This window comes from Choloepus didactylus, chromosome 5 (assembly GCF_015220235.1).
Source record: "Choloepus didactylus isolate mChoDid1 chromosome 5, mChoDid1.pri, whole genome shotgun sequence".
NCBI lineage: Eukaryota > Metazoa > Chordata > Mammalia > Pilosa > Megalonychidae > Choloepus > Choloepus didactylus.
Genome location: NC_051311.1, coordinates 70,365,593 through 70,379,272, shown reverse-complemented (window position 1 = coordinate 70,379,272; position 13,680 = coordinate 70,365,593). Strand labels below are relative to the sequence as shown.

Sequence of the window (13,680 nt, the reverse complement as noted above, 5' to 3'; positions counted from 1 at the left end):
TATGGGAACTCTATATTTTCTGAAAAATTTTTCTGTAAACCTACAACTTTTCAAATAAAAAAATGATGTGTCAAGTAATATTTAGCAATATATAGAAGTAGCAGCATGAACTGCAACAAGGAAAATCAACTGATAAAATTATCTGGTAACATCAAAGATTTCTTTTATCTTCTTTATAATCCATCTCTATTCATTGAAGATATAGCAGATAACATTTTGAGGAAGTTTGGTCTCTCAAATATTTCCTGCCAGCTATTAAATGAAAGTTAAGGCTAAAGTAACTAAATAAGTGGTAGTGAATTAAGTGAAATTTAAACTCAAATCCTTAAAAAATGACTGAAAGCCTGAAGTAAGTCAGAACCATAAATGAAAGCTCAGTGAATGTGATAAGAGGAACATATACTGAGTTCCATAAAATATGATACAATTTTTATTACTGTAGCTATTATCACCATCACACCAATTCATTGCTATCAATATGCTATATCATCAGAAACTTTCTCTACTTATTTTAGATGATTATTACTATTTATAGAGGATTTTTACAACTCTTTTGCCCCTGTATATCTTATTATCAAAATAATATGGAACATATAATTTGCCACAAAACATCTTGATACTAACTTGATAATCAAAAATAATTTTTCCAACCATTAAAGTTATGTCTAATGTAATTCAGTACACTGAGAAAAAGTGGGAAGACTGATATTGTCTTATGTAAATGTAATTTCTGGGGGAAAGGGAAACATTTTTAATGTGTGCTCTTTATGTTTGCATACCAGGCTGCCAATCTTAATATTGCATGAAGTCCTAACATTCTCATTGAGTGTGAATATTATTTTCTGTAAAGTTTTTCTCCAATCAAAACTTATATCGTGAACTTCTTTAAGTTCTTAAACTTTAATTGATAAAATGGATTTGATGGCATTTTTATATATGTACGTGAATTTCTTTACTGATTTCATACTGTATTTGTACAAACAAGGTTAATAGCATCCACAGTATGTAGCTATCAAAATCTGTACCACAAATAGCATCAGTATCACTTACTGATCATTTAATACATCACACTTTTCATAGAGTCATGTTATGAATCTTGAGGCAAGAAGTCTCAAAAAACAAACTGTTTTAAAAGAGCTGTTCTTCCTTTCTGTTATGGTACAACAGTAGGGTTGTTTGTAAACATGAGTGCAAGTTTTTTTTTCTCTCTCTCTCATCAAAATATATGGGAAACTGATCACCAAAATAGAGAAGGTCAAACTTGGAACCATTTCTCTTCCTCAACCAGGGCTTTCGTCATTTTGTCCCAGTGAAATGCAAATGCAAACACAAACATATGAATAAAAATAGGGGCTTAACCGAAAAGAGACAAAGGGAATTAAATGGAGAATTAAAGATAAAGATAACGTTTCACAGCTGCTCTAATACTTAGGGAAACTGGGGTGAATTAGAAAATCTTGAATAAGTAAAATAAGCCAAAGAATTTAGGCATTTTTAATGAATCTAGTGTGTTGTTAGTAGTAGTAAAACTGACTACCATGACTCTGATGACTTCTTTCTTAATTTGATAATGTAAGTTTTGAAGGTCACTTGAAACAACAGAATTGTATACCACAGTCTAAGTCTAGAAATTGTGGTGCCATTGGTTCCTATTTCAGAAGAGACTCTACTGCATCTCTTTTGCAATGTTTAAGTGCCAAAGTCCAAGAGAGAAGAAAGCTGGCATCTGCTTCACACTACTCCTGTCACCTCTACTCATAGCTACTGTCAACAGGACCTCCTGCTGCAACCTGTGAAACCTCATTTTGCTCCTCAAAACAATACTCCCATCTGTGCCAGGAATGTTTTATTCTGCAGAATTGCCACTTTCAAAAGATGAAACTTCTGTTATGAATCCATATGTATAAATAAAACAACATAATTTTACAGATCTGATTTCCAAAAGGAGGAGAAAACAACCAGTCTCATTCATTATTGATAAAGACTGCCATGAATTCCATGACCCACCAACCAAATTAATTTCAGGTAACTGTTTCAAGCAATTTCCACCAAAACATGCTAATGGAACGACAGAAAATAAAATTAATTTATGTTTCATCTTCTTTCCTGATTTCTTTGTTATTGAAGTAATAATGGAAAAAATAGACAATTATCTAAGGAGCAAAAAGAAGGGAGACGTACAAAATATAAAACTAGATGATATGTGTCCTGACCAAGCACTGAACACAAAGTTCTGTAACACTATTAAGTAAAATAAAACAGCCACCTGTATTGGGCATTGTCGGGAGAAGACTACTTTCTGAGAAGGGCTTTTCTAGAAGATAAAAATTGACCTGCAGGGGTTTTCTGAGAAAATGAAACACACCCTATAGGGCTTCTGATAAGCAATATCACGTGATAAAACTAGTTTCAGTCCAGTAGAGATAGATCATCAGACTGGACAAGCCTACCATGTTCATCAGTGTACATCTGCTCCCCACCTAGAAAGACTCTAAGTAAGATGGAAACATAATGTCAGCCAATCAGAGCATTTCTCCACTTGCTTCCAGATTTTCGCAAATGAGCTTTCCTTTTGCACTCCATCAGCAGAACTCCCTTCTACTTTCTGAACGGGATGCTGCAGGATTCATGAATCCCTTAATAAAGCTGTGAGATCCTAAGCTACATGACAAGTTTTCCTTTTATAAACACTTAGATAATGTGTATGTATGCTGTGAGAAAATGATGCTGGGCAGTATGGTGAAAACGGGGACCATATGTCAATGAAAGAACTCAGCGTGAAAAATAACAATTCACACCAATGACATCATTCCCCTTACAGGACACAGGCTCATAACTTCACAGATGAATATTTGTTTTTCTATTTTTACTTGAATATTTACTTTCTAACATATGATTTTAAAGTTTAGTGTATTGCAGATTAGCTTGCCTCTTATTACCCTTTCTGAAGGCATCATGAGTGGGGAGACCTAAAAGTAATGTATGACTAACAGCTGTTTTTCAATGCCATCAAAGTTTCTAATTCAATAAATATTGAGTCAACTGTGTGCCAGGCACTGTTTTAGGCCCTTGTGATACATCAGTAAACAAAAAAAGGGGGAAAGAAGGAATTAAAAAAAAAGACCCTACTCTCCTTAGTGCATATTCTAGTAGAGAAAGGCAGATAAATAAATGATGAACAATAAAAACCTTTATTATATGTTAGTTGATGAATGCTGGGGCAAAAATAGTTTGATTAGGGGATGAGGTCTGGTGGGAGGGGTGGAGGTGTGTAGTAATTTAAAAAAGAGGATGAAATTTGAGCAAAGGTTTTCAACTTCATTCTTCAGTTGGAGTCTTCAGTTCTGAGAAAAGATTCCTTCTCCACTGGACCAACTCTAAGCCTGAATGATAAAATGTGTGAGCTTTAGGTTAGAGTAACTGCTTGCCTTTTGGGGTTTCCCCACACTGAAACCAGAGGTCTGTGGAGCAAGGTTAGGTTTACGGGCTGGGATAATTACTCAGCTTAGCTAGGCTGATGCAGCCGCCCTGTGCTAGAGGGGCACCTAGTCTATTTTCAGGTGTCCTACAGACAAGCACTGTGCAATCTGCACTTAACATGATTTAATTTTGTTGCTGGACACACAATTCCTACTTAAAATACTTTGGGCACCAGGAAATAGATCCACAGTATACTATGTTGGGAAAATATCTTATATATGCAGAGCAACAGAGGATGCCAAAACAACTTTATAAATTTACAAGCTCCTCTGACCATGAAAACTGAAATTTTAGCTCATATTCTCCTCCTAAGACTATTTTATTGTTAACTGAACAGCTCACCTTTAAAATACTGACAATAAAGTACAGAATAACAAGTAATAGTTTCACTTGAACACTAACCAGCATGATTTGTTTTTAAAAGAGAAAACAGAATTCATAAGAAGCTAATTATTTACAATGGTTTAAGAGTTCTAAACAAGAGAGAAAAGAGAAAATATTTTGAACTGTTGTTAGTTCTGAATGTTTAAATATAGATAGCAGATTTACACATTACAAAAATAATTTGCTTTACAATTTTTTTTTACAATTAATGTATTTAAATGCCAAACTCTTGTCACAAAAAGTTATAACATAATTAAACAACTGACTTTGTTTTGTACTAAAATTAAAAAAAAAAAAAAAAAGAAAGAAAGAAAGAAAATATTTGGTGCTTTACATTTCAGTCAGTAGGAGACCTGAGGCTGGAAGAAGTTTTGAGACTGAAGAGATTGAGGAGAAACCCAGAGCAAAGTCATTAGGCAAATGCAGAACAGTCTCGAGTCTGAAGAAGCCTCATATTTCTACTCTCACATTATTTAATCTATTAATCTACAAACAGAAAGTGAGAAGTGGTTATCTAATTCCCATGCTTAAATTTATCTTAGAGTTGGACAGATAGAAGGAAAAAGAAAAAAAAGTGGAGATTTGCTTTTTCTGCCATAAAATAAAACCAATCAAGTGTAAGTAGCATTAACAAAGAAATTTAAAACTGTACCTCCTAAGACTGCCTGTACTTTCCTTTGTCAATGAATAAACTCAAACAGTAGCATCAGGAACCAGCAGAGAGACAAAATACGAGAATGCAAGGAGGGAGCTACAAGCTTCAAATAATCTCTGAGAAAGCTATGAAGTTAAGCTAGACTGTCTAATTGCTAATATTTACATATAGAATGGAAATTATGAAAGAAAAAATTCTAGAGTTAAAGCATAGAGGGGTCTGGACATTCCTAAGTATAATGATGTAATCTTTTATCTCTTGTTTCAAATATTTTCTTCCAGGAATTAAATATGTTTGTGCTGTGTATATGTGTTGTGTATAAACCGAAAGACATATATACATAGATTAATAATGAAGAAATACAGTCATGAAAAAGATCAACAGGTAGCTATAGCAAGATTCAGCACCAGTATCTTTGATTTCCATTGAGCTGCATATAAAGGTAAGAAACCGTGGAGTTTGGGGGAGCATAATTTAAAATGCATGACATTTGTTCTTGTTCTTTGCAATATTTACTGAGCCTATAATAAAACCTGAAGTCTTTGAAAGGAAGAATTCTTTACTCTACTTTTCATCATCTACAGTACTCAATATTGTGCATTACAGCTCGTTTAATTCATTTGATTCTAGAAAGATGAAATAGACTGAAAACAAGGTTAACAAAAAAGCTTTAAAGGAGGTCCCAAATGACAAATACTCAATTACGTCTTTACGTAATATTACACCACAAATATGTTTGATGTTTACTTTAGCAAGGAACTTAACACTACTCAAGTTGGTATAAAGAAGACTTGTCTGAAAACTTTTATTTTATCATTAAACCCTAATACTGTTGTTATGTTTAAAGGACAATTTGCATTCATTTGCACAAATAACCTGGTTGTCTAACAAATGAATAATTTCACTTCTTCAATACATATTGCACAAAAGTCAACAGAAATGATTTTGCAGCTTCATTTATGCTGTCAGAGGTGAGCACAGACTAAAGCCACTTACCTCTAAGGTGAATGACAGTACCACATCGGACTTTGACAGCTGAATCTCATTCTCATCTCCTATGTCCAAAAATGCAGAATTCTGTGAACGCTTTAACTTTTGCAATTTAAATTCTGGACCACCTTTCGATACTGGAAGACTTTCCAAATTGGCCATTAGCAAATTCACTGAAGACCGCAACTCTTCTATATACATACTCTCCATTTCTTTTGCTATAAACCTAGGGAATTTTCTTTCCTTGAAAATAATTTAAAAAACAACAATGTTACTAACAAAAGTCAATTTTATCATAAAATATTATATGATGTATTTACCTGACTGCCTTAGAAATTGTGACACTCTCAATATAATGTATCTACTCTATAATTTAGTCTCTAGGATTTAAAAGCCTCAGGCTCTGGCAATTTAGATTATTGTTGAGGACTGATGTGGTATGAAATAAACACTATACACATTTTCACATTAACTTTATTTTTTTTTTCTGATAGTTACCTGTTGTTACATTTTTATTAGGATATGAGTCTTTAAAGTCATAGACTGTATGCTCTTCATTTTTTTGTTTTGTTTTTTTAATATATATTTTTTATTGAGATTGTTCACATACGATACAACTATCCAAAGATCCAAAATGTACTATCAATTGTCCATGAAACCATCATACAGCTGTGCATCCATCAACACAATTAATCTTTTTTTCCAAGTTTGAGAACATTTTCATTACTCCAGAAAAGAAATAAAGACAAAAAAAGGAGACTCAAATCCTCCCATATCCCTAACCACCCCCCACCCCATTATTGATTCATAGTTTTGATATAGTACATTTGTTACTGTTGATGAAAGAATGTTAACATACAACTAAGTGTAGTATATAGTTTGCAATAGGTATACATTTTTTTCCTATATGCCTATTATAAACTTCTAGTTATAGTGTCAAACATTTGTTCTAGTTCATGAAAGAGATTTCTAATATTTGTGCAGTTAATCACAGACATTGTTCACCACAAGATTCACTGTTTCATACATTCCCATCTTTTAACCTTCAACTTTACTTATGGTGACATGCATGACTCTGAGTTTACCCTTTCCACCACATTCACACACCATTCAGCACTGTTAGCTATTCTCACAACGTGTTACCATCACCCCTGTCCATTTCCAAAGGTTTAAGTTCACCCTAGTTGAATATTCTGCTCATAATAATCAAACACTCCCGCTTCTTTAGCCTCATTCTATATCCATTAACTTTATTTTTGAAAAAGTATTTGCTTAAAGGAAAAAGACACCCTGAAAACATGCATGTAAGATGCTTTAGTGTACAGGGATAGAGATGCCTCTTAACTAGCCACTGTGAGCTTTGAAATGCTTAGGGTAACTGGTCTATAAGAAAAATGTTCAGGATATACTTCTTTGACTGTTAGGAAACAAACATTTTAACAATATCACTCTCTTTTACTACAGATATGCATTGTCGGGAAAGTATACCTTTTTATAAGCAAGCATTCAAATTTAAAAGCCCCACATTATTAAATAATAATAATATGGCCATATTTCTTAAATTAGTCCATTTTCACTTCACAGAAATGTGCCAAGATCCTTTATGGCCATTCATTCAGCTTTTTATAAAAGGTTTAGGAAAAATTTAAATATAAAGCTTAAGGTCAATTTATGATAAAAGCTGTAAGTGAAAAAGTGTAACAATATAAATTTGGAAAATTCTCTTTCTTCTGGAATTACATGAGTACTGTCACTTAGTTCTTCTTGTCTACAATCAGATTTCTGTTTCTTTCACTCAATTAAAAGAATATTCCAAATATTGATATTTAGATAGACAGTGACAGATATTGCCAAATTGCCCTCAGAAAGATTATAACCAATTTATATTCCCACAAACAGAAAATGAGTGTACTAATTTTCTCATACTCTTGCCTCTTTCTTTAATTCTGTCAACTTGGCACTTAGGTTTTTTTCTTAAGGTAGGGAATATATAGCTTTGTCAAGGGCAGTGTAAAATGACTATTATATACAAAATTGAGTGTCCCATAAAACCCTACAGCAGCCATCTTTCAAATGAGTCCCTAACGCTCCAGAAAATCAATACCTCAACTGTTGTCTCCCTTTGCATCACTCAAAAGATAATCTAAGAAATCTACTTGTCTGGCATGACTGGAACACATCCAGAATGCTCCAGTCAAACCTGCACCTCGTCTCTGACTAGTTGCATCAGTTTGTTCATGGGATAAAAAGGAACATCTGGCAACACTTGATGAATCAGTCCCAGAATCCCAGGCCACCTGTTTTCTTTTCCCCCAATATAATTTTTATATGTTTCTTTAAATATAATTTACATAAAATAATCTCAAAATTACATATTTATTAGCATAGGAACATTAAACATGATATCTATATTAGTTATTAGCCTTCCCAAGGAGGATTCTCAATTATCCTTTTTAACACCCCTTTATAGTTGCAATCAACATTCTAAAACAGTAATTTTGCAACCTTAGGAAAAAAACACAACTATCCAACTACAGAATACCTTCGTTTTCTTTGGTTAATATATACATTGTTTTAGAATGGATTTTCAATTAAAAAAAGTAAAATAAGCCATTAAAACTTATTTTTACAGTTGTGAGCTAATTTAAAAACCTGTCAGAAAAGTCATCCAAAAATTAGAAATAAGGTAAAAAGGTGAGAGGGAAAGGTCCGGTCAATGTCATATGGGTGGGGGGGGGGGGAAGGTGGGGATGGAGGCAAAAGTTAACCAAGGATTATTGGGAGAAATGTATTTAGTTCAATTTATTGTTTACTATCCATTAAAGGCCCCAGACAGTGAAGTTGCATGTTACATTGTAGAATTTTGTCTGGAAAAGATGCAAACAATGTGTCTGGTGAGTAAAATAACCCAAAGATTACAGTTTAAAGCTTTTTAGGAAATGAACCACTTTTGTATCAAATCCAGGAATCTTATCTTAACATTGCTAAAAACACCTGGTTTCTCAAATGCTCTTTGGACTAGTTTTAACATCTAACTGGTTCGTTCACTAATATGAATTGAATAAAATCTTTAATGTGTATTCATTTTATATTTCTATGAGTCATGATTTTGCCTTTTGAAAATATTTTAACAAAAATACATAAACAAAGAAAGTATAAATAAATATAAGAAAGCAAATATATACATCTTTGAAAATTCCATGGCATCAAAATTTTTTTTTTTCCAAATTTCCAATGTACTATTTTATAGAAACCCTAGAATTAGCGGCGGGGGGGGGGGGGGAGCCCCAACCTATTCTTAACTTTACTTCAACTAAAAACACCTCATTCACTGTCATCTGTCAAGGAAGAGACTGGGAGACAATGCCAAAATAGACTTTTTTATCAGCATTGTCAGACTTTTTGGGGAATAGCCTATATACAGGTATCTTTTTTCGTTCTAAAAAAGTCACAACTCTGTTGTATAGCTTTGAAGTTTACTGATCATATTTCAGTGTGTGTGTATATATCCACTAATGTTTGCCTTATATAAAGTTTGAATAATGGGAAACTTTCTAAGTCACTTTTTCTCGAGTGCCCTTATGCTTTCACTAGATGAAGTCCAGGGGTTCATTCTACTGGAGGGTTTCTTCATGCTGATCTCTGCCCTGTTGCTCAGGCCCACATTAATTTTAGGTTCTAATTTCAGGGTCATTGCACCAACTGAACTACTGGTTTTAACACCAGTCACAATACCAACCAAAATTCCGAAGTTGTTTGAATTTTTTGTTATAAATTAGAGCAGATTCAAGGTCAGTCTTATGATGCTGACATGTTTTCTTTTGTTCAATGCCAATATCCCCTTTGAGAGGGAGAAAAGGGAGCAAGTCCTACAAACCATTCAGGAATTCTGCAAGACCCTGGCTTTCCCATGACAATATGTCAGCACATGAAGACTCAGTTTCATTCACAAGACATTCACTGAATGTCCACTATAATTCTGCTCCAGGCCCTTGGAACACATCCGTGAACACAATGGACAAAACCCTCTGCTACATTTTTACTGTAAGGGGATAGATAAAATAAATAAGGAATTCATTTTATATGAGAAAGTGCAATGGAAAAAAACTCAGGAAGGGGATATGCGATGGCTGGTGAGAAGGGCTTGCAACTTTAAATAGGGTGATCAGGGTCAGCTCTTCACTGAGCACCAAAGGAGATGAGGCAGAAAGCCATGTGGATGTTGGGGAAAGACCACTGCAATCAGGGGGAACTGTGTGGCGGGACCAGCAAGGAAGCCACTGTAGCCGAAGTGGACTGAGTAAGAGAGAGTTTAGTGGTCGGTACGGTCAGAGAGGTAACCAAGGCCAGGCCATGCAGGACTTGGAAGGCTATTATAGGAACTGCCAATTTTACTCTTAGTGAGAGGTGGAACCATCACAAGATTTTGTGCAAAGAATAGCTGGTTGCTACGTTGATGGGGGTAGGAGGAGCAGCATGGAAGCTGGGAGATTAACTGGGAGGAAGGAAAAACTACTCAGGGAGAGATAATGCTAACTGCACCAGAGGGGTAGGGGTATGACAGTGGCAGCTGCTGGATTCTAGAAATATTCTGAAGGTAGAGATCAAAAAGATTTCCTGATAGATTTTGATAAGGTATGAGAAAAAGAAAGGAGTTATAGATGACTCCAAGTTTCTTCACCCAAGCAAACAGAAAGATAGGATTGCCCAGAACTGAAGTAGGGGGAGACTGGGGCCTAATGAAAAACAGTGATTACAGGTACTTTTGTACCAAAGAGATCACAGCTGGGAGTCGGGGACTGGGATCTAAACTTTAGTGTGACGCATCCCTCGGTATGGTCTCTTCACTGTTTTCACATGATCTTTATACCAGTGCTGTGAGGTAATGCCATTTCCGTTTACATATTTGCAGTTATGTCCTGTAGGAACAGGCATTAAAACAACGGCGTAGTCTTGCAATAACATTGACCAGTCCTTTCTGCCTTGTCATCAGACTCCCCGAAAGGCTCAGACTCAAGGACTCGAACCCCGAGGGCCCTGCACAAGGAAGTACCCAGGCTGCAGTTCCTGGACCCCTTGTCTTCGCTCCCTGCACTCACTCCCTCAGGGATCTCATCCAGTCTCACAACCTCAGTTACCTTCTCTATCTTGATGACTTTCAAATTATCTCCGGCCCAGGTATTTCTCCTGAACTACAGTTGTATCTCTCTTATCCAATTGTCTCCTCAGCATGTCCACCTGGATGTCTGTGTCAGAGCTCTTTAATTTTACATATCCAAAACTGGGCTCAGAATCTTTCCTCTCACAATCTGCTCCTCCCACTAACTTTCTCATCTCAGTTGATGGCAACCCCTTGCTCTCTCAGGCCCCAAACCTTGGAGTCACCCTTGACATTACTCTCTTGCACTCCATGTCCCATCTTCCTTTCTCTACCTTCAAACTCTGTCTAGAATCTGACCACTTCTCACCACTCCTCTGCTACCATCTGGAGCAAGTCAGTAACATCTCACATCTGGATGACTTTCTCCAACCAGACAAGTACACATAAATTTAATTGTTTCACTCCTGTGCTCCAAATCCTCCAAAGGCTACCTTCCATTTCATGTAGAGGAAAACCACAAGTCCTTCCAAAGACTTTTGAGGCTGTTCATAATCTGGCCTCTACCACCCATCTAATCGCCACCGCCTCCACCTGCCCATGCCTATTCCGTTACAACCATAATGGCTCCTTGCTGCTCTGTGAACATATCAGGCTGCTTTTGCTTCGGGGCTTTTGCCCTTGCTTTTCCCTCAGCCTGGGACTCTTCCCGCAGACCTCTGCAAGACTAACAGCACACCATGTTCTCATCTTCACTGAATGCCATCTTCTTAAAATAGCCTTCCCTAACAGCCTGACTGAAAATTGTAACCACCTCCCCGCCTCTCTCCCACTCCTGGTCCCACTTTCTCTGTTCAAGTTTCTAAACAGCAAATACTGTGGATCTCTCCCAACTATAAGCCCCACCAGACATGGCAGGAACAATTTAGTCTGTTTCTGGTTCAAGGATGTATTCCAAGTGCCTAAAATCATGCCGAGCACATAGTAGGTGTTCAATAAAAATTTGTTCAGTGAATTTGTGGGTAGAAATATTGAGGGTAAAAAAGGTTAGGTAACTTGCCTAATGTTTTCTATATGGGAAACAGCAATCATGGATCTGACCGCGGGTCTTTTTGGCCTAGTCCACATTCTTTCCACCACTTCCTAATTAACATTTGGCTAAAATGCTAAAGTCATATTTCTAGTCTGTAAAACAGAAATTTTTGTCCCAAGGTTTTCATTGTTGTATCTTGCTGTTTTGTGAAATGTGGTAGGGGGTGCTCCTGACTGCCAACCATTACCTATTAATAAACGACACTTCTGAGCGCTTGAGGTGGAAGAGGCAGCAGGGCTGCAGAGAGAGAACCAGGCTCTCGAGTCCAAAGGCCAGGGTTTGAGTCCTGCCTCCACCACTTACTAGTTACGTGATCTTGGTGAAGTCAGTAATCTTCCCCAAGCCTCAATTTCCTTGTCCACAAAATTATTAAATTCACAATACGATCTGCTCTATAGGTTCCTAAGATTATTGGAGGGATAAATGGAACAAGGTCAGTAAATTATAACTAGCCTTTTAAATATTTTATTAAAATGGCTTACATTTGGTGAAATTGAAGTAGAAGGAAATTAAAACCTGCTCTGTTACATCAATATTTTTACTGAAAGGTATCTTATTATTGGTTTTTTTCTTTCCTTCCAACTTCATCAGCTTCACTTCTCCACTTTATCAACATTTCTGATGAAGCCATCAGGGCCTCTCAAGGGGATGCCTCCCTGTGTTCATTACTGATCCTCTCCTCTGACTTGGCCAAGAGGTTATTAACAGGCATTCTCCTCCCCAGACATGAATTTGAGAACAAACCTTGTCCCCCCCCCTCCCCCGTTCCACAGCCTTCAGCAAATTAGCTAAACTTTACCCCAAAGCATCTCACATCCTGTCTAATTTGCAACAACGTGCACAATTTTATCTCAGAAGCAATCTACAAGTAGGGCGCCAGACATTCTGAGCATGGGTCAGTATCCCTGCTCCACTGTGCATGCACATCTCACTGGATTAGTCTCAGGTCCTTAAGAAAAAATAAATCCCCTTCCAGCCAGGTGCCAATACTGTTTATAGTGTTTCAGGTAATGCGTTTTTCTCTTTAAAGCTTCCAATTGCTTAAAACTGTCTGATTTCCATCTTGTGAATTCCTATTTGAATTTCCAGAATGATGCAGTGTCTCTCTAGAGATCCAGAGGATAGTAACATGGCATTTTGTCCTTCAACTGTTACCCTTTGTGAGAATACAACTCTTTCGTTCCTAATTCACATCATCTTGTCTCCTCTTGTCTGGAAATTCTTCTTCAGACATCTTTGGTTTGGTTCTCACAAATTACTATCATCCCTGCTTTCCAATTTATGTGTTCCTGCTACCCCCTTTTTCTTGGCTTTTTAGTTTAAAAAGCATTTAGATAAATGCAACATTAGCATTCTTAAAACTTCCATCGTATTTATTCATAAATACATATTTTCTTTGCAGAAACACAAAACATTCAATTGTTAAAATTCATTGAGCTTACTGTAAACTAAAGATTTGTGAATTTTATTATATACATTATACTTCAATTAAAAAATGAAAAAAAAAATCTGGACAATTTTGGAGAGAGGGCCTAGCCATCAAATACTCAATTTTTGCCTGGCAGAAGGGAAAGGGAGAATATCTTATTCCCAGATCAACACCATAACCACAATTCTATTGGGAAAGACAAAAATTTTATACCATTGAAGTAATTAATCCACCAAGTCACTGAAGAATGATTTAGACAATTACATTCAATTCTCTCGAAAAAGCCTTAAGTATTGAAAAGAAATTCATGGTTGTTGTTTGAAGTAAATTTCTATTCATAGACATAGCGTGATTGCACAAATAAAAATAACTACAAAACTGCATTGAACACACTTTGTCAGACTTTGGACTAGATATTTCAAATTATATTTTTATTCATTCATTCAATCATTCAATCCGATATTAATTGGACACCATTACGTGTCAAGTGTCATGCTGGGAACTTTGAGGCACATTGTGGTTTTATAGTCAAGTTTTCTCTCTGATTGTTT

At 36.0% G+C, this 13,680-nt stretch overlaps 1 protein-coding gene across 8 annotated transcripts in view; it reads right to left on the bottom strand.

Moving 5' to 3' along the window:
• Positions 1-13,680, bottom strand: part of CADPS2 (calcium dependent secretion activator 2) — a 647,872-nt gene that overhangs the window by 361,381 nt on the left and 272,811 nt on the right. For all 8 annotated transcript variants that reach the window (XM_037836276.1, XM_037836275.1, XM_037836277.1 and 5 more), the window contains exon 5: positions 5,516-5,752. In XM_037836276.1, coding sequence (XP_037692204.1) covers positions 5,516-5,752 — 237 coding nt within the window. The remainder of the gene's footprint in view (positions 1-5,515; positions 5,753-13,680) is intronic.